This window comes from Pempheris klunzingeri, chromosome 2 (assembly GCF_042242105.1).
Source record: "Pempheris klunzingeri isolate RE-2024b chromosome 2, fPemKlu1.hap1, whole genome shotgun sequence".
In the NCBI taxonomy this organism is placed as follows: domain Eukaryota; kingdom Metazoa; phylum Chordata; class Actinopteri; order Acropomatiformes; family Pempheridae; genus Pempheris; species Pempheris klunzingeri.
Window position 1 is genome coordinate 19,732,964 of NC_092013.1, and position 21,305 is coordinate 19,754,268.

Here is a 21,305-nt window from a genome sequence, read left to right on the forward strand (position 1 = left end):
CCCTCATCCTCCTCCCCCTGTTCTTTTCATGATGTTTTGTGTGGGATAGGCTCCATCTGGTTTCAAAGTTCTCACTAACCACAGTCTGTACCCTGCTGTGGAATATATAGACTTTTCTATCCAGCAGAGTTTGCATGTCATTAGTCCCTTTAATTCTACCGGATCTGCTGAAAAGTGTTTTCTTTTTCACATGGTGAGAAGAACATGGTTTGGCTAGCTATGGTGTACAGGAAGGCCATCATTTAATATTCACAATGCTCAGAATGGGACAGATATGGATACAGATGGGTGAATATGGCCAGCAGCATTATAATCATTATAATAATTATAGATTTCAACTTGTATGATGGGTCGGTGCTTGAAAAGCAATTTAAATAGACACTTGGAAAGATCATAATATCCATCAGTTCAGCAGCTATGCCTGGGGGGAGGGGCAGAAATGATCAGAAGCATCATCATTTTCTCTTGACAAATTCAGCATCAATGCACAAAACTCTGAAATTTACAGTGGTTCTTTTCAAACCTTTTTGGCTTGGAAATTGTCAATTGACAAGTTGTGTCAGCTCTAGTTTTGTCAGAAAGATAAATCGGTAACTATTTTGCTAAGAAGCACAAATCAGAACAGATTGTCAAGACACAGGTAGTACTAGAGAATAAATATGTTGTTACATTTGGAGGAAATAACAACAAGCCTTGCAGCTATGCAGTCATCAACAGGTCAACAGGCAGCAACATGCATTGAGCGTCATCGTTGCTAAAGACAAGAAAGGATGTGGGCCAACCTGAACCGCTGTAGTTTCTATCAGGTTCAAGTTATTTACTATTCTGTAGCATGCCAACTTTCTTGCTGTTGTGTGTCTTTGCTTCTCGTGACCCACCTTATTGACCTCTGGCAACCAAAGGACAACAGGACATGTTAAAAAAAAAACAACTCCTGACTGTAAAGGATCTGCACTCATATTCTGTCACTGAAAACTTGGCTTTTTGCTCAATGTGACTGACATCACAAGCAAGACACAACATATCTTGACTGCTATGATGAATAAATGGCAATCCAAGTCAAGTCCCAAAACCTTATAAAAAACATGAAAAACTGCATTGAGGGTTAAAAGGCATCAAACATTGCTTTCCAATGGAACAGTAACAACTCAGTCATAAGGTAGCAAGATATTCCCAGCCTGAGTCTGAGCGAAGGAGGGGGATTTCTGAATTGGTGCAAACCGGATACAACTGACCCTTCCCATGAATCCTGACAACTTTCTCAAGCTTCTAATGAGGAACAGAGAGACATCTTGAAAGAACAGGAACAATAGGAAGACAGGGGAATTCATTTAAATGCTTTTCCTCCTCTGGCCCCCACGCCCACACAAGCATATATATATATACACACACACACACACACACATGCTATCATACAATCTTCAGTATGTGGCAGTGGCCTCCACCGCCCCCCTCTTCTACATTGTGAATGAGTGTTGTTGCACAACGTCCAGAGATGGAAGACAGTATACTTTCCTGATGAGTTTGTAGCACCAGGCCCTGGAAAATCCCTGAGTTTCCACATTCTCACTGGCTGCTGCTCTGGCATACTTTCATGAAACACATTCCGACCTCAAACAACAGAGCAACAGCAGGCCTTACGCCATCTTTCCTCACTTACATGCTATTCAAAATCAGGCTCGCAGATCAAGTAGGCATTAAGACAACACTAGCTACATTAGTTCAGTTCCTGACTAGTTTGAAGGCTCCATCAGCGTCTCTCATGTTCAAGTGAAAACACAACGGCAGGCTCGCAGGGAGAAAAACAATCACGCACCTCAGCATTTTAGCAGTTGCACACTGAACAGTGAGGCTGTATTTCCAGATTAACAAAGGAGATAAAGTGAAGCAGTGAATGTCAGATTTAATAGGCAGCAGACAAAAAAGACAAATGGGTGAATAAGGTCATAAAGTTTTGCATGAAGTTGAGGCCTGGGTTTTCTTTTCTTTTTTTTTTTTTTAAAAAGGGGGTACTTATAGTTCATTGCCTTTCCGAGATAAACTGGCAACTGATACTGTTGTTAGCAGCCACACAAATGTGCCAAGACACAGACTTGGTGTGCAGATCTGCTCTTTTCATCTGAGAGCATGGTGCTCTTGGGGGTTCCCTACTGTGGCTTTTATAGTAAGGTGCTGGCTGTTTCCTGCCAAGAGGAGGCGATGACAAACACTTACTGCAACAAGCCAGACGGCCTAACATTTGTTTTCAACCCAACCCAACTCCTATTCAAGGGAAAGTGACTGACTCTAAATGTCTGTGATGTTCACAGTAACAGAGACATCCATCTAACATGATCTGCCATCCTTTAGAAAGCGAGATGAAAACTGGTAACCAAAAATAGCAAACACAATCACACTCCTCCCTTTTTTGTTGCTCTCTCAGATCAGGCCAGGCCGATTTCTGATGAGTCAAGTCAACACTAATAAAGTAAAAATGTGTTTGATTTAAGATACAATTTTAATAACTACATCATGGTTACTGATGGGGTTACAAAGTTGTTCTCATTATTAGGCCTCTTTCACCTTTATTATTTGTAACATGTTTCATGTTTCCCTGGTTTATCTTTCCTTCAAGTCATGTGCATGCAAATCAGTGCTACATGCGACTCAGAAAGTGAGATAAGAGGATTTTGTCATTATTTATGTTGGTAATGCAGGTTTAGACCACATTTAACCAATAAATATGATCCGAACACAACTCATTTAGAATGGAGAGCAAAAGTAATGTTGAGCAGTAATAAAGTACTGTAACTAAATGCTCTTCTTGATAGTGATGTGTAATTAAATACATTTGAAATTCAACAAATACGCATAACTTTCACTATAATACTATAGAGAATAATAAGACACATACTTATAGTCTACAGTCTACTCATTAAAGGCAATGGTTTGGACCAACCACCAGCAAGATCTCTGGTTTCCTGAAGATAAATTATTTGCTTGTTCCTTCTAGCAGCATAACTGGACACCAAAAAAATCAGTCATCAAACTAGTTGGTGAAATTTTAGATTTACAAGAACCACTGGAATGCCAGTTCAAAACGTTTACTCTGATTTCATCTTGGACATTAAAGAGCATAATGAGCCAGTCACAGTCAAATCCAAGCTTTTATCCTAATCTGAATCCCATCAGCCAGCCATACAGTCTCTCCTTCTCCACTGATCCACAGTGTATTAACTCCCCAGCATCTCATGCGCACACCTGTCCCTCATGGACTGCTGCTATGGCAACCCATGTTAATTTTTTCAGACAGCATGCAGCCAGATTTTCAGCTTCCATCCTCCCTTTCATTTTATGTGAATCCATTACTGCAACAAAGCAAGACACAGTTGTGCACTGACACACTCAGATAATCCCTACTCCCCCCCTCCCTCTCCCAGACGAACACACACAACCCCCAAAACATGTACACACATATCTGAATAGGCAGACAAAAACAACACCATCCATTAGCACAGTGTACGTGTGTGTGTGTGTGTGTGTGTGTGTGTGTATGTATGAGGTTTAGAGTCATGTGCACACATTAGCACCGTTACGGTCTGTACCACAGCCAGCACAGTACAGTATACAACACATAGGGCAAATGCATACACGTATTTTTAGGTTCTTGCTCAAATAAACTATTTTGTGAAATGTGATGTCTTATCAAGACCTTCTTGAAAATCAATCTGAATGGGGTTTTCCTGCAAACAGACTAACTGGATTTATTTGATTTAATCAGCTTGTACTGCTGGCATATTCACAGCCACTCTCACTAAAAAGAAAAAAACAGCTGCTGACTTTCAATTACACAATAAGTGGTCTAGAAAGACTCTTTCATAGCAGCGAGCCTTTCACAGCTTCTAATTCACAAAGCAGCTTGACTGTTCCAGACACAGCCCAACACACCGTCTGTAGTACGCTTGGTTTGACCCCTTCAGTGAGTGAGTGGGTTTGTGATGCAGGCCCTGACATGTCACACTCACAGCCCAGAGAAAGCTATTAAAATGGAAAAGTGTAAAATCTCTTCTCTCATCTAATCTGACTATAAACACGAGAGCCTCAAGTCTATTTAAAGGTTAGAAATGGACATCTGTTACAAATAAGAAGCACGCAGCAGCTGGCAGACAATTTGGCAGTTACATTTTTCTGCCCGCAAAAATGAAAACAAACTTCCTATGGAATATTGAATGTCAGGGTCTGTACAGAAATAGCACGAAGCCTCTAAAAAGGCAGACCGTTTACTTTAAACATACATGCCACTGGCTCTGTAACCAGTGTGGACTTTCTGTCAGATGAAAAGCAGACAGTCCATGGCCATGCAACCAGCTCGGCAAGGCTGTACTTAGGCAAAGCAGTGCTTTGAGTTAAATGTTAAACATCAGCACGCTAACACTCTCACAGTGACAATGCTAACATGCTGATGTTTAGCATGTATACTGTTTACCATGTTCGCCATCTCAGTTTAGCACCTCATTTCTATTAGCACAAAACACAAAGTACAACTGAGACGGACGGGTCATTAATTTTGCTGGCATTTGGTCATAAAGCAAAACACTGGACAAACTGATGGTGCTGGAGAAAAACTCTTTGTTTGGCTACCATGAATGTCTGTTCCAAAGTTTTTCTGCCAGTCCATCAAATAGATGTTGAGATGATCCTCTGGCAATCCATCCATTAGTTGATGAGATTTTTCAGTCTTGACCAAAGTACTTCTTTAAATAAATCAAAGAAAAGCAGTACATTCTTACATTTGAGAAGTTGGAGGTAAAGAAATTTTGGAATTGGTCCTTGGAAAAAAAATAGGATTTGTCAACATTTTTTGTCCATTAATCGACTAACTGACTCAGCTCTAATGACAATGTTGCCAACTTCCACTATTTTCACAACACAGGCCAAACAATAAGTGCCTTTGTGAGGGAGTTTATTTCAGTGGGGCTCGACACCGTTGTTTTGGTTTGACCTGATGTAAGCACTGCCAGGCACAGCCTCATGGGTAAGAGGCCTGTACACATTCAGACTGTAACATTATTTAAACTTTTCAGGTTGTGGGGTTGCAGACTTTTTCTTACCTGGAGCGATCAGCGGCTGAGCACTGACTGCGGTGACACTGCGGCTCATGTTTATAGCTCGGACTTCTGTGACTGCCGCACTGTCCCCCTTCTTCCCTCCCTCAGAGGAACTGTCGGAGGAGCTGGCCTTCCCTCCCGTGGAGGCCTGAGTTGCTTGGCTGGGATTCTTGATCAGTGAGGCGGGCTGGATGGGCACAGGGCTCTGCTTCAGACTGAGAGCCTGTAGGGTCTGAGTCTGAGAGGAGGACGTGGACGCCACCTGCTGGCCACGGATAGCTAGATTCTGGACCTGATTCTTGGAGAGACAGTAATGGGAGATTATTCATACAAGCAGACGCACTTTGTGAGTTAAAGGAATGGATAAATGCACTTTTGAGTGTTACCTATGCTTTCAATGACAAGATTATACTGTTCATATCATAGCAGTATAGTATGAGCCGTTTTTATTGCCATGCCGTGCTCATGTTAACTTTTAATAAAAGTTTCTAACTATATTTCTCACTTAGTGAAAATAAATTCAACAAACCAACCTGTGAGGAGGCCTGCGTGGAGCTCTCTGACTGGACTGCCGTCACTGTGGCTGTTGGAGTGAAGATGAGCTGCGGGGACAGAGGAACAGCCCGGCCCAGACTCCTGGCCACCTGAACCAGGTTACTCTGCTGGGCCTGGAAAGAGTCACACACACGCAAAACAGATGATAACTGGACCAGTCAGTAAAAGCTTCTTGGATTGGATTCGTTTCTAAGCTCAAATAAAGAAGCAATGTAATGATAATGGCACAGAAATATAAAAAAGCATTATTAATATAACCCTTAAGCACTCAAAAGGCTTATGTGAATTAGTGCAAGTTGCAGGACTTCTTCATGTGTTATGGACAGTATTTACAATAATTATGATCCAGTTCTCCCCATGAAAACTACAAAGTGGCACTGTGACACTGAACCTCTAATTTGTGTATGTGTGGACAAACAAGCAAATAAAAGGAAATTCATATATATATGTAGCTTAATAGAAATCATATGTACTAATAACTAATTAACATTAGAGGGCTCTATCAGAAATAGAGGCCATGGCAATCTAAACTGACAACAGTGTTTTGCAGTCTGCCAGAAGCATCACACAAATCTGACAATGCTTTGTACTTGGTCATAATGAGGTGGCAGGAACAGTCTGTGTGCCAGCTGCACAACTGATGGCAAATTGAAACCGACAAGTTACCCACAGCCCACACGTACCAAAATAGGCCAATAAAGACTGAATATTCCTTCAGCAACTCCGTCTTCAAAAAAAAATGGGCCTTAAGCTACAGCCGGGAGAACACCTTCGACCTCCAAAAAATGTTTTGAACATTCATGCACATTCAAGACATTCCCTTCTGTGTTTGTAATGAGCCCTCTGGGGCCGGAACAGATTATCCCGACCACCTCCTTTGGTGGCAAAATGAGGATAAAGCACACGATTTACTATAGCAGAGTAAGCATGCATGCATAGCACATACAAGAATCCCATAACACACAGACACCAATCCTAAAACACACATTTAGCCTCCAGAGGAAAAAAATATGAGTCAAATATGCTCATTTATTCAAGTACTATGCGCGTGTGGTTGTGTTTATGCATATATGCATACTCATGTAAATGTGCCAGTGGCTATGCTCCTTCTATCTGTATCCTTTGTCTCACCATCTGCGCGCGCAGGTACATCTGTGCCTGGCTGGCCGTGAGAGTGGGGCTAGATGGGCTGCCTAGCAGAACAGCCTGCTGGGAAATACTGGTAGGGGTGGAACTAATGCTCTGGGCCCGACTGATCAGCTGAGCTGCCGCTGGGGATGTGGTCAGGTTGATCTATGGGGAGAAAATGAACAGGGTAATTAGAATACGCACTTCCTTTCCTTTACTCTCTATATCAATACAGCAGTCTCCTTTTAATGTGCCAAATATACAAAGATAAAAAAGGATGTTCTCAAAACCGCATTTCAGTGTGGTGGCACAACTCACAGAGCTACTAGTGTGGTGCCCAGTGTCCCCATAGTATCTTGGTGCTAAAATCAACTTACTTTCATGATAATCTAATAGACAAAGATGGGTTAAACTTTACAGGCTCTTAGGAAACAATCCCAGCACTAAAAACTGCACTAACCGTCTGAGTAGATCCTGTTTGCTGGGATGAAGTGCCATTCTGTGAAGAGCTTTGTCGGCCAGCGGCGATACTGGCCTATAACAAGGCAGGAGAGAAATTTACCATTTCCTGAAACATGGCTTGCAGGGGGTCAACAATGATATGTTACACTCTGAGAAGGATTCCTGTTTGCTGACCTGCTGTACCGCAGCCAGGCTCTGGAGCTGGGCGGTGCTGAGGCTGTGCTGCTGCTGGAGGGCTGCGGTTTGCAACATCAGATGCTGCTGCTGAGCGGCGTACATCTGCTGCAGGTACTGTGCTGCTGTGTTAGGCTGTCTGTGCAACGCCTGCTGGAACACCTGCATATACAGAAAGATGGAGACAGAGCTGGCTGAATTCTTACATTCTTCACACACCAGCTTCAAGCTATAGAGAAAACTTGACTTATCCATTGTATGAATGAATGAATCCATTGTTTGTGCGGCAGAAGACATGATCTTAATGAAATATTAGTGATTCATTCATCATTTATCTATTTTTATTTCAATTTTTTTGTATATAAAAAAGTAATAATATCAACACCTAATCGTGGCTGAATTGAATGAGCTTTGAATGACTGCAATGTATCTTTAGAAATGTACCAGTGTCATTTTTGTATTAAATAATTAACTAGCTCTAGATACGTATCTAAAAGTCTGTGAAGACGAGACACACACCTGTAGTTCAGAGTGTTTCAATATGTGTAAAACTTGTGATCATTGCAAGCAGACTGACATAAATAAACCTGGTCCCTCAATCACTGTCTGTGAGACAGGCCTCAACATTTCCTTGGCATAGTTATAGGAGCTAAACCTCCAAGCCATTGGAAATTACTCTCCTCACCCTTCACCTCTGAAAGTGGCCTCTGCCTGGTTGCCAAAGTAACCAGAGAGGATGTTGACCCGTGGTCCATAGTGTCAGATCCACCCAGACCAAAGCCTCTTGGAATGAGGGTAAGATTAGCAGAAATGCACTGCATACATCTCTCAGCTGTCATTGACCATAAATGACCAACAGTCCTTTACGCTCAGAGGGCTGTCTGGTGACAATAGTATGTCCTTTTAAGTATCAACCAGGCTTAGTAGAATAAAAGGATGGCTGAATGTAACAAAACCCTGCTGTCAAAGCATCAGCACTAAAGGCTGCTTGGACCATTCAAAGAGAGGGTAATCCGGTGTAGAGGCTTATCCTTGGGTCGAAGGGTCAAGAGCACTAAAGCTTAGAGAGCATTCCTTCCTTTAACTTCACACACATCCTGTGAGATGACCATTTGAGTTTCCTTCATTAGTGCATTGACCAGGAAGAGAAATGCCTCATATTTCGTTCATTTACTTCCAATTGATTCAATATGTAACATAATCTTAAGAGCACAATTGAAGCCTGTATATGGCTTTGTATATGCCAACAGAGGGCAGTAGAGCAAAGGAGAGTATGCATGGTCATTGCCCATGTCACACATAAGACCCCAACTTAATATCAGGCTATCAACACTTCTATCACAACACAGAGGAACTCACCTGCACTGTTTGTCGGTCAGGTATCCCACTGTAAACTGATATCTGAGGCACTGTCTGTCTTCCTGCTGTAGTAGCACTGGAACTACTGCTAGTGTTACCACCACTGCTGCTGCTACTACTATTACTACTGCTAGTGGAAGTGGTAGAAGTAGTAGTAGTAGCAGTGTTAGAGGTACCACTACCACTGGCAGCTGTGATGTTGGAGGAGGACGTGGTGGAGGCGGTGGCAGTGGTCCCGGTACTGTTGGCCGTGGAGGCAGGGGCCCCCGGCTCAGTCTCCATGGTGCCCTCTGCCCTTCTCACCTTTGACCCCCTGCTCTTCTGAATGGCTCTCCTGTGCCTAGAGAGGGAAAAAGGAAAGCACATGAGAAAATTGCCACACTATTTCCCTTCTGTAAGCCCAAACCCAAAAGAACAAAATGTTTTCTTCAGACAACGAAAAAGAAAATTACAATGGACAAACACAGAAACAGCAGGAGTTAATGAGCAGCTCAGTTTCAAGGAAATGTGAGACCAGCAACACATATAAAATAATCAGTAGGAAATTAATTTGATCTGATAAAGAAAGGACCGTGAATAGAGTACCAGCATATCAGCAATAGAACATTTATAGTGCTGCAATCAATCATTAGCAATTCATCTGCCAATTGTTTTCAAATGGCACAAAATAATGAAAAATGCCATTTTCCTACACCTCAAGGTGATTTATAGATTTAAGTTGACCAACAAAACCCAAAGATATTGAGCTGATATTTTTAATCAGATATGACAAAAAAAAAAGATGCATACAATCATAACATTTGAGAAGCCTGAACCAGAGTGAGAGTGTGTTTGGCATTTCAAAAAAATCAATGTTAATATTTGCCAACTAATTTTCTGCCGAGCAACTAATCAATTAATTGTTGCAGCTCTAAACATTTCAATAATTTCAATCTAACAAAATGTCTCTCTCTGGTCTTACATTGAGTAAACACTTTCATACAAAGCATGTGCTAACATCATTATCCTTGTTTAAAATGCTAAATATTTGAGGCTTTTTGTTTTCTCTGTTCCAAAATATGAAGCTGTTGCTTTTATTGTGTTTTTAATGAGTTATTTCTATAAACCATACTGTAGTTACACACTACAGTGGTGCTAAAATTACAGGAACCCAGTCCAAGCCCTAAAATATATCAGAATACTATATACCTGCCTTACACGAATCACATCTATGCTGGATGGACTCGGTGCTGTAAATACTACGAGAAAGTAAAATTCTGCATGAGTCGGCAGGGAAATTAATGACTTTTTTGGAGTCTGTTTATTTTCATGCACAAATTCATAACAGAAAACAAAAGAAAAACAAAAAGTGAGGCCTGGCAAGCTAGTTAGAGAAGCACATGTTTGGGAAGCTGATGAAATCCAGTGAATTTAACATAAAAGGCAGCATGGCTGGCTAACATTAAGTGGTCGACCTAAATTACATCTGAAACAAGAGCACAGGCATTTGGAGAAAGTTAATTGGGGAGGCAGCAGAGGCCATTCTCAATGACTAAAACTCCCTCACAACCACTCCCATCAAATCATACCAAACCATAACAGAATCAGGTTAACTTTAATATAAGTATAGCCCTAATTAGAGCTCATACTATTAATACAGAAGCACTGCGTCAAATCCATGTTTATATGATAGACAGCATGTCAGACTTCAGATTTCTTTTATTTCCTTGGCAGTCATGGAGGAGAGAAGAACGAATGATTTAGGCCCCTTCCATAAAAGCCTTTTTAAAAAGGTAGGTCCCCTGGTGCTCTGCTATCCATTAGGACGGGAGGGAGAGGTTCAGAGCTCTCCAGGCAGAGGAGATGGAGGGAGTCTCAGCATGACAAGATGCAAAGAGGATGGGAGGAGAGGAACAGTCCTTCTTTAGTGGAGGCAAAAAGGCAGAGGTGAGGTTTTGTCAAAGGAATATGAAGAAAGTTCAAAAGTCTTTGATGAAGCAGAGCTCTAATAGAGAACAAGAACTCAATAACCTATCAAGACCTTGAGACACTAGTGGTAGGATTAATGAGTGTGTGTCAGTCTGGTGGGGGATTCAAACAGCATGACAGCTGATCTAACAGCGTTGAAAAGAAAGGCCAAAACGGGCTCGATGGAATTTCTAGCCTTGAGGTTATAGGTGTGCACAATAAGTTATATGGAGCGTGTGTGTTTGGGGGGGGGGGGGGGGGGGGGGGGGGGAGTGGAAAGAGGGTGTGATGGAAGTAATTAAATAAGGAGCAATGCTGCCGCCATGCCGCAATTCTTAAGCTATTTCCTCCTCCTCATTATTCTTTTGAACGGATTAGGGGCCAAAGCACAGCTCTGTGGCCCACTCATGCTACAAAGCACACTTGGAAACAAACTGCAATCTTACTCAACCATATGCCTTGAAATGGCAAAAGCAGCGTAGCCCTAAACAGCCTGAAATATTTAAGTAAACAAATCAGTCACTGAACAAGAAAAAGGCTGGAATTTGAGTTTCCAGAGCTGTATGTGCTGTAAATGAAAACTTCCAATGCACCTGAATGAGGCAATTGGTGTATTAATTATATATCATCATTATTATTATTAGAAATGCTTATACACGCATAACAGAACAAATGAATACCAAACTGAGCCAAAACACCCAAACTGGAGGCTCAATTGACAAACTCAATTTAGTTAAAATAGAAAAACTAAAGTCAACTGTAAATTCCAGAAAAACAAAGGAACCATTGGTTTGCATTCAGCAGAGCCTGTTGTGAATTTAAGAGGTCACGTCTACATAACTGCGGCTGTGAAAAAGCTGAGATTTAGTCCTGCAGAGTGGCTTTCTGGTTGTAAACAAAGCACCACAGCTGCCAAAGGCTGCCTGCCTGTATGCAGTCATTAGCCTACATCCCAGAGTCTGCTTCCCATTGCCTCCTCATGTGAGGAGAGGGGAGGGAATCCCCTCTGGTAATGATGCCCTCAGTCCCTGTCTTTCTGAGAGCAGTCATCCATCCATCAATGAAGCAGTGCAATGGAGAACATCCACCACTCCAATCCTTCACCACACTTCCACTTCTACAATCATGCTTTCAGTTGGTTTTGGGGGAAAAAAAACTGGTACTCATGATGTGGCTGAGAACACATCAGAGCAATGCCAGCATCCTGTAATACATTGCAAAGAGCTGGTCAACACTACAACAACACATTTTCAGCTTTTTGCGGCGCTCACATGGAAACATATTGATCTAATCAGCTGGCATTACAAGACCGCAACAACTGACACTGTCAGATTTGTGTCTAGAGGCTTTGCATAGCCTGCAGGAAGAGGAGAGCTGTTAAGAGACTGTCAGACAGACTGGCTGTCTCTACAGAGCTTAGATCATACTAAGGAAGTGCAGGAGCCTCCATCAATGTCCATCCTCCTGTCTGCATACAGGAAAACTCTGAAGACCCACATTAAAAATACCACAAGAATGCATTCGTAAGATGCACAAATCAATTGATGTATGATAATGGCTTTAATGGCCAGGAGATCCATGGACTAATGTATGTTTGTGTGTGTGTGTGTGTGTGTGGAGAGGTACTCTGCTGCTGAGACAAAGCCCCCTAACCCTGGTGCTCCTACCTCCTCCTGCCCCCCCAACGCGATGCAGGGGTATGATGCCCCATCCCCCGGGAGCGTGCGGTCCTCCTGCAGGATGTTGCTCTTCTTTGTCTGTCTAACTGAGTGGCTGGCTGGTTGGCCGACGGAGTGAATGAGTGAGCGCGTGCGAGCGTGTTTCTGTGCTATATCCAAACCCCCAGCCCCTCTTGTCTACCCCCAACTCGCAGCGAGCTCGTCGTCCCAGCATCAACACCCCACTCCACCAACCAGGCCACGGCCTGCCTCCTGATTATGTGGTATCCTAGCGACAGCCAACGGGGTGCCTATGGAATCCCCGTGCAGAGCAGCATGCTGATTGGACAACAGGATCCTCTCTAATGAAGATGATGGTAATGATTTTACTCCGTCTCTCCCCTCCCCCTCTGCTGCTGCCAGAATACTGATTTTTTTTTAGGATGCATAGACCCTCAAATATAATGTAGTCTGTGAAAATATTTTTTTGAATACGCAAATACAGGGTAAAGAGGTCTTTCATCAGATTGACAAGCTCAGAGATAGCACTCTATTTTGCTTAGTCTGGGTCTGGACAGCTGAAAACTGATTGCTACATTTCATTTTCAGTGCCTCAATTTGAAGACTGCAGGTTAGGTTTTAAACCATTTATAGAAAACACCATCTCCACCAATAACCTGCAGCTCTGAGTGGGCCAATTTTGTATCATAACATTCAGCTAAGGACAGGAGCAGTGGCCCACGGCCAGACTGTACATGTAGACCATTAACGTACTAGCAGGACAGTAATCATCATCAATTTGTGACAAGACTGCCACCGAGGCTAGGGAGCGAAAAAAAAACAACCCAAAAAACAAAACAGACTGTGATCCATCAAGATGCCCATTACCTGCCCATTCAGCAAGGTACTGGTAGAAAAAATGTTGAACAAAATGAAGCCTCATTCTGCTAAAATCACCACAATTAAAGCCTAACTCAACTAATGATTTAATCAGAATCTATGCAGAAGCTAGCCAAGTCGCACCAGGAAAGTGCCAAAGCACCCATTTATAGCCTTTATGGAAATGAAATGCAAAACAATAGGGAGTTGAAAATTGCGATCCCCTCATAAAAGTGAAATGGGATAGCTTTGCAGTTGAATTCAAACCCCTTTAATGACAACCGAATTCATTTATGTGGAATAGGGAAGATAAACCAGAGGATAATGACATACTTATGGTCTGCCCCACCACATTAACACACCACCCAACTGTCTGGCTGTATGAAATGTAGCCATTTGAATCATTTGCTGGTGCAATGTTGTATTGATTGAGGCCAACCGTGCGTGAACCTCATTGATTATTATCTGCTCATTAGCATATAGATTAGCTGGCGGTGCAGCCAGAAACTCAAGCCTCGGGTCTCACACTTGGCTAACAGAGCTGAGCAGCAGATGGGGGTCAAAACAAGAGGGAATGAATAGGAATGGGCTGGCTCAGTTTGATAGGAGCTGCTTGATCATGAACTTCAACATCTGAAAGCCCAGGACCCTGAACCACTATGAGATACTCAGCAGAATAAGTAGAGTGGTCCCAGTGAAGTGAAGTGTAACGGGTGATCCAGAAAGGGCATTTAAAACAAATAAGCCCTGCCTTTTGTTTAAAGGGCATTCAAGCTCATTATCAATTCCAAGAACGCTGACGCCTAACAAGCTGCTCTGGAGAGCAGTATAAAAATAAATGATCAAGGCACCATATGAGGCTTGCATTTAGATTCCTTCAAAGACACTGCCAGCCAGTGTAGTAAAAAAGTTAGCTGGAAAATATATATAACCAACTCCACACTCATTATGATCCATCTGAAAAGTTGCTCAAAAACAAATGGTACAGAAACAACCCCAGTTGATTCATGAAACCTCATAGTCCTTTAAAACAGGAGATCATCTCTTCCTTTAGAGCTGAATGTATTAATTGGATGCGTCTGTCTTCAATACTTTTTGGTAAGGAGTGCCTAAAACATGGGAGGGATGTAAAAAAACAAGTCAACAAAAAATGATACATGTTAATTATTAATAGACATTAATTGGTTCGAGGCTCTCAAATGTGAGCTATTACTGCTTTTCTATGTCTTATTTCACTGTAATATGAATACATATTGTATAATAGTAATAGTTTGGGCTGTTGGTCTGGCAAAACAAGTAAGTTTAGACTTTTTCTGACTTTATAAACACAGATTTTTGAATCACGAAAAATAAAAGTCCAATTAATCAATGAATCATTAGCTGCAGCTCTAAGTGAGTCATTTATGAGCAGAGGTGTAGTAATCATGTTGAACGACCCAAATCGAAATCTTAACACACAACAATGCCACCTACATTCTGGTTCATTTCTAACCAGGCACAGGCACAGCTGCGTCATGTTTCAGCTACAATGTGGCCACCAGGGCTGGTTGCGGCCTGTCTAGATAAGGTCTGTGATTCTACCAGAAGCACTGCAGTGAGTTTCAGAGGCGTCCCAGAAGTGGCTCTCTGCTCCAATAAAATATGCGCTTAGTCCACTTTTGATGGAGCCTGGCAAGGAGTCAGACACAGGAAAAGCATAGAGCATTCGGTCAGTTTTCAAAATAAAACATCCCATTGCACAATTTCAATCACTTCACCACCATGGCAATAAAGAAACCGTTTAACTACATAGCTTACCTTCCCTCTATGTAAGCACAAAAATCAAGAAAAAAAATCTACGAAATATGAGCAAGTCAACAAAATCGGGCAAGCAAAACGCTCCACGTCTGAAACGCTCCCATGGGGTACGAGTCCGGGCAGAGGTTGGAACAAAACCACGCAGCAGCCAAACCCAGCTCAGCTGTGCTCGGTGGAACCAAGCCGTGATGGATGAGAGGGCCTGACCTATGAATCTTAACAGTACAAGTCAGCTTGTACATCCTGTGCGCTACAAAGATCCCACTTTCCTCTGTGATGCTGGGGTCATCCCCTGAGGCTGATGATGGTTGATGGGTCTTGTCCAAACAGAGCAAGCAGGCCACTGCCTTTGTTAGAGTACGTAAGCCAGAGATACCCTCTGATCCTGAGGCAAGGCTGGTCGGGTAGCTGTAATTGAGCCATCTGACTCAGACAGGCCTTGCCTTCCACAGCTGAGTAGACCAGCACAAAGAGACTCTGGCTGCTTTCCAGGTTAAAGTGTGCCGAGCGTGTGTCTACAATTCCAGCACACATAGACTCGTGCTGTGAAGACACAAAACACTTTCACTTGAGTCACCCCAGCAGACTGTGTTCTTTTTATGCTCAGCTTTATTTAGTAAAGCCCCCGCGCGTGAGGTGCAGATTGCCCCACGAGATGCTAAAAATTGCTTGAACTGTTAAAAACTCTCAAAAGAAACATGGGAGGAACAGATACAGACAGAGCTAGACTACGAGAGGGCATCAGGCTGACAGATAGATGAAAGATTCTCTCTCTGATCTATAAATACCACAGGTCTGGCAAAGCTTGCAGATTAGCAATACACTTCAATCCAGAACAGTTCCATCAAAGCAGTCTCTGAGGCATCGCTCTCAGGCGTCGATCATACCAAGAGCAAAAAAATAGGTCAGGTATGAGCAGAGATGAGCTGCAGTACAGAAAAATGTAGCGCTTCACTGCCTTCATCAGAAACAAGCTCTTTCAATTTCTATCAATGCCAGAAGAGCAGCAGCCAGACATCAAAAGTTCAAATAATCTAAAAAGATGTCAGTGAAGCCTCTGGGTTATTGGAGATTCATAACTTTCAAGTAGCTTGGAAAAACAGATTATGATAACTGCAAGGACGTGTTTCTGTCTTACTTCACCTCTATGGCCTAGATGACTGCACACAAAATGACACTCTTGCTGTTTAATGAGGTTTACAATGAAGGCAATCAAATCATTTCCCCCTCATTAAAAGCTTTTTCATTTGCACAAGCATTATTCTTAAATCTAATATGCAACATCCTCATAGTGGTACCCTCATAAAAAACTTTGATCACTGCTTAGACTGGTACAACACATTGACGCAGATGTAAAGGCAAACCTACTCTACGGGTGGGCGATGTGACGATTGTGAACGATTGTTAGGTTTTGTGCTGCAGTAATGTACCAGTTGCGGCCAATGTTAGCTTTTCCTGCTCAGCTTACACACTGTAACTGGGAAGCACAGGGGACACGTTTGATTGCAGCCTTTATTCTTAAACTGTAATCTACACTGTACATTTACTGTTAAACTTTTCCGCTCACATTCACCGTCACTTCTGACGCTCACTCTCTCCCACTTGCTCCACCACACGCTCGCTAACATTACACACACTGTACTAGGGATGTGCATTTCAAGCCAATAAATAAACAGCTGACAATCCTTTATACTTTCTCATCTCTTAATTAATACCTTACAAATCGTTAAATGACTATAAATAATGCTACACAGTATATAGCAGGTTTCAAATAGACCCAGTCATCGGTATCAGCCTATACTGCATCAAGCATCAATCCCGATTAGAGCAACCTTCTGCTCATTCTTTGATTTCCAAGTCATTCATAGTTATACTGGTACTTTGCAGGTGCTCACTTTAAGTTGCAAAGTCTAGATCACTTTAGACTTAATACAATTTATTATTATATTTATCATTTACATTATTATGAAGCAATCTTGGTGTTAGGGGTAGCCTTGTTAGTTTAACCAAGCCTGGCGTTACCACTTCAGCCTCTTCCACCACAGTCAACTCAACCTTGATAACCAGTGTGATGATGACTTGTGTTGATGGCTCCACTGTTGCAAACAGGGTGTCTCCTGTAGAGAAACATGTCCATGAGTTAGAGTAGCTTCTCTCTGTTCTACATTAGTTATCACGCACCGATAATCACGGACACTGAGCCTAGTTTTAGCCGCAGGCTTGTTAGCACGCCTGGTACCACATGCACTACCGTAGTTTTGTTAGCAGCTGCTCCAAGTTTGCCTTTGTTACCGTAATGAAGTCCCCTGTCACTAGAGTGCAGTGTTTAACCCTGTTGGTGGGGGAGAAATCCTGCTAAGGAGGCCCCTTGTGCATCATAAAGCCACCATTTCAGCCAAAACATTCTGAACACAAAAACGGTGAAAAACTGTTTAAAGCTGGTAAAACCTCACAATTCAGTACTACATGATTCTCAGTCTTTTCACATGTTTACAGCAGTCATTTCTTAACATTGTGTTTAGAAAAAAAAATCTCTGAATTCATTTTACACATACATTAAAAACCAACATGAAAGAGAATCATAATGAGACTATGGACTTTGATCCTGCCTGAAAAAAAATCCTGATTTGATATTTTTGTCATATGATCAACCTCTCCTGACCCTGAATTTTTTACAACTCAGTTTGTTTTGCTAGAAACTTATTTGTGAAGCTCCGCCTATTTGTGTGGATTCTTTGGAGAGTGTTTTATTGCAGTTTCCCACAAAATCCACAAATGCAGGGAGAGCGTAACTCGTCAAATGTCACGTGATCTGTAACACACAATGCACAAATAAATGCAGAATGATTTGTATGTATAAATCTGTATCCCTACATGTGTCGCCAATTACAACTCCTATCATCATTTGGTAAAAATTTTAAAAAACACATTTGCATGGCTTATTAACATTCACAATCTACAAGCCCATTTGCAACTAGTCAGCTTAGCATTTTTAAATGGAAATGTATTTGTGAACCTCAATTTATTAAAGTTGATCCCTTAGAGACAGTTTGACTGTGTGTCTCAAAAACATTCACAAGCAGACAGCTGAGATTAGAGAGGATGTAATGCAAATAATGTCTAGCTAACTTCCTCCTTACTTTGATAATGCCTGTGTCTGAAAACTTGCTTCAGATGAAAGACATTTGTGGTCACAATTAGTGGTATCATAGTCTGCGAGCTGACCTGCTACAACAAGCTAATCATTACCATAGCAACAGCTGGCTAAATTGTTTAGCTAGTAGCTTGTTGGCTGGTTAACCTAAAAATGCCTGTGAAAAGTTGGCAAGTTACACAGTAAGTTACTTATTCTTATCCCATTCATTTCTAATGTAATACTGCAATTACACTGTTGTCCACCAGTAGACTGTTAACACTGTAACTGAGCTACTTCATGCAGATGAGTCTCTGCTTCACTCATACCTGCATAGAACAGATTCCAGGTGCCTGCCATCACTCAATGGGATGAGCACAGATTACTTCAACTCAAGAGCAGAAAGCGTGTGACATTTTTTCAGGTGAAACACTTCCAAACATCTCTGCTCTTGCATTTTTCCAACAGGTGGATCCTTGAAAAGCTTCTCTCTCTGTCAGTGAGTGACAACAAGGTTGATGTGCAATAAAAGACGACTCTGCTCTCTTCAATCATCACAATGGAACATAAACAGATTGTCTCAGAAGATGAACATGCCAGTGCACTTCATTACAAAAAATAATCAGCTGTCCACTTATGAAATTGGCACAACATAAACAAGCAAAATGATCATATGGATCCTGATACTGACAACATATCCTAACAATTATTTCCTGATATTATGCACACCTACTGCAAACCTGTGCGTGACTATACACGGAAACACTGTGCAAGGTGCCAGCTTCAGTCACAGCCACAGCCAAACAGAGCACATCTGGTGAGTGTCTTGCCAACCAAAACATGCCCAGGTGTGCTGCTTTTGCACAAGAGAAAGATCGGTCGGACTATTTCTGCAGAGCGACCGCATCAAGCCTCTCTCATGCTGATCATGATTATCTCTAATAGATGTAGTGCAAGAGGTGAAGCGAATGTAAAGTGGGTACAGATGAGGAAGCACTGAAGCCATCTCGCATGTAAATGATCATGGGTAAACAGTACATGGCGTGTGGCTCTCACTCTGTTGTAAAATAAACAAATCAACATTTTCATAGCACTCCAATAAACAGCACGGAACAATTCATTTGAATAAGAGCTTACTGCATTAGATCAGGTGTCAGCTATAGGAATAAACATGCAAGTAATGGTCTCCCCTGGCTGTGTGATCTCAGGTTTAAAAGGAGTTAAATTATTCCGTAATAACAGCTTGCCATGCTTTTAAGTGGATAAAGCAAGCATCCCTCTGTAATTAACCCCACTAGCCTTGAGGAAAATCTATGAGCTTCTTCACTGAGCCTATTGCTGCTTTTCATTCTTGAAATATGCAAATTAGAGGGCATGATTTGACCCTCTTCAGAGCGCAGATAATATGACAAGGTGTGTATCACAGGCAACAACAGTAGGGGCCCAGAAGTTGAGGTATTTATGCCGCCTGTGAAAATAGCCTCTAATGCACTGATCCAGCATCTGTGGATGTGTGCAAGAGGTGCAAGAGGTAGGCATGCGAGTGTGTGCCACAGAGTGTGCGTTTTTTCCTCAGTACCAGCAGCCTGGCTATACATAGCTATGGTAAGAACTACTCAGTGTTGTTGTGCAGCACTGATTGTGTTCCTCTTTCTATCTGTGGTTATTAAACTTTGTTTGTGGTGGTTAGATGATCCATTTGGTGATGGGGCCATTGTTTTGACTGATCAACCCAATACTACAGTGATGTGTCTGAGTCTTTGTGCTTGTGGGGAAAATTTATGGGAAAACAGCCTATGGGGTAATAGACTGTTTATGGGAAAAATATAAATTCAACAATGTGTACCAGAGCTGTCAAACAACAGAAAATGAGATCAGCAACTACTTTGCTAATAAATTTGAGTCAATTTCATGCAAAAGTGTCACATTTGCTGATTCAATCTTACCAAAAGAAGGGGGGGGGGGCATTTTTTAATGCTTTTTTATAGACAAACCGATTAACATAAGCAAAGAAGTGATTAATCAATAATAAAAACAGTTGTTAGTAACTTACAGCCCAAGCAAACACATACATAACCATACACAGTGGCTAAACACAGACACACTGAAGAGGAGGTCAGCTACAGCTGTGATATTATTTTGAACTGGAAGCTCATGGCCACAGTATCACAGCTCTAGTGGAGCATTAGGGCCATCCTCGTTGATGACCTCCACTTGTCTGTGCAAAAGGTCATGACCTATGGGACCAAAGTTTCTAAAGGGAGCGCCTGGCTAACCTCAACCACCAGAGACTCTGTAGCTGGCCACAACATTCAATATACACGTTTTGCTCACGCACTGATTTTCATTAATAGCTCTTTTTCTCCATGATAGCTGGTAGTGAACTCTGTCTTAACACTAGCTAACGTTAGCTCTGCTCGTGTTGTTATTCCTCACCGTGCTGCTGTTGTTTTTAACAAACTACATGTGGCTCTGACGGCTAAACTTAGCTGAACTAACGTCAAGGTTAGCAAGCGAGCTAGAAAGGAGCGCTGCTGCTGCTGCTGCTGCCGTTTGGGGCCCCGAAGAGACGTTAGCTAGTGCGACCGATTCACCTCGCGCGTTCCAACACACACGGTGACTGACCCTCGTGCCAACAGTCACACCGTGAGCCAAGAAGCGAGCTAACCGTTGTCTTACCGTTATCGTGAGCCTGGTGTGGCTTGGGTCCTCTCTCTGGCCGCTCTGCCTGGCTGTTTTTCCTGTTATTCTACACCATTTCTGGACGGTGGCTCGCTGTATCTGACGGGCTCGGGGCAGACCAGCGGCAGCCGCGGAGCGGAGCAGTGGTGGGCCGCAGCACAGCTTTTCATTTGCATTCCAAACTGGCAACGTGACGCGCATCCGGCCAATGAGCGCAGAGTATGGTGTTTGGCCCCGCCCCATCGACTGTCAATCACCGAACTCCCCCCTCTCCCCGCCCCCCGCGGTTCAGGTTCCACGCGCCTGTCAAGTGGCGACCGCTGGGTTGGTCTCCATGGTAACGGTAGGGCTCCAGTGCTCTGTTAGCTCTGTTAGCAACACTGCACTTGTCAAAATGTAGCTCTTTACATGGTTACAGCTGCAATCCTAGTAATAATGTCAGTA

General features: G+C 42.5%; 1 protein-coding gene across 1 annotated transcript in view; it reads right to left on the minus strand.

The window, feature by feature from the left end:
* Positions 1 to 20,985, minus strand: part of phc2b (polyhomeotic homolog 2b (Drosophila)) — a 34,384-nt gene extending 13,399 nt beyond the window's left edge. The window contains exons 1-7 of the mRNA XM_070847620.1: positions 20,859 to 20,985; positions 8,766 to 9,105; positions 7,407 to 7,568; positions 7,231 to 7,305; positions 6,774 to 6,935; positions 5,621 to 5,755; positions 5,091 to 5,385 (exon numbers count right to left, since the gene is read on the minus strand). Of these exons, the coding sequence (XP_070703721.1) occupies positions 5,091 to 5,385; positions 5,621 to 5,755; positions 6,774 to 6,935; positions 7,231 to 7,305; positions 7,407 to 7,568; positions 8,766 to 9,047 (1,111 nt within the window). The 5' untranslated portion in view covers positions 9,048 to 9,105; positions 20,859 to 20,985. The remainder of the gene's footprint in view (positions 1 to 5,090; positions 5,386 to 5,620; positions 5,756 to 6,773; positions 6,936 to 7,230; positions 7,306 to 7,406; positions 7,569 to 8,765; positions 9,106 to 20,858) is intronic.
* Positions 20,986 to 21,305: the final 320 nt, after the last annotated feature.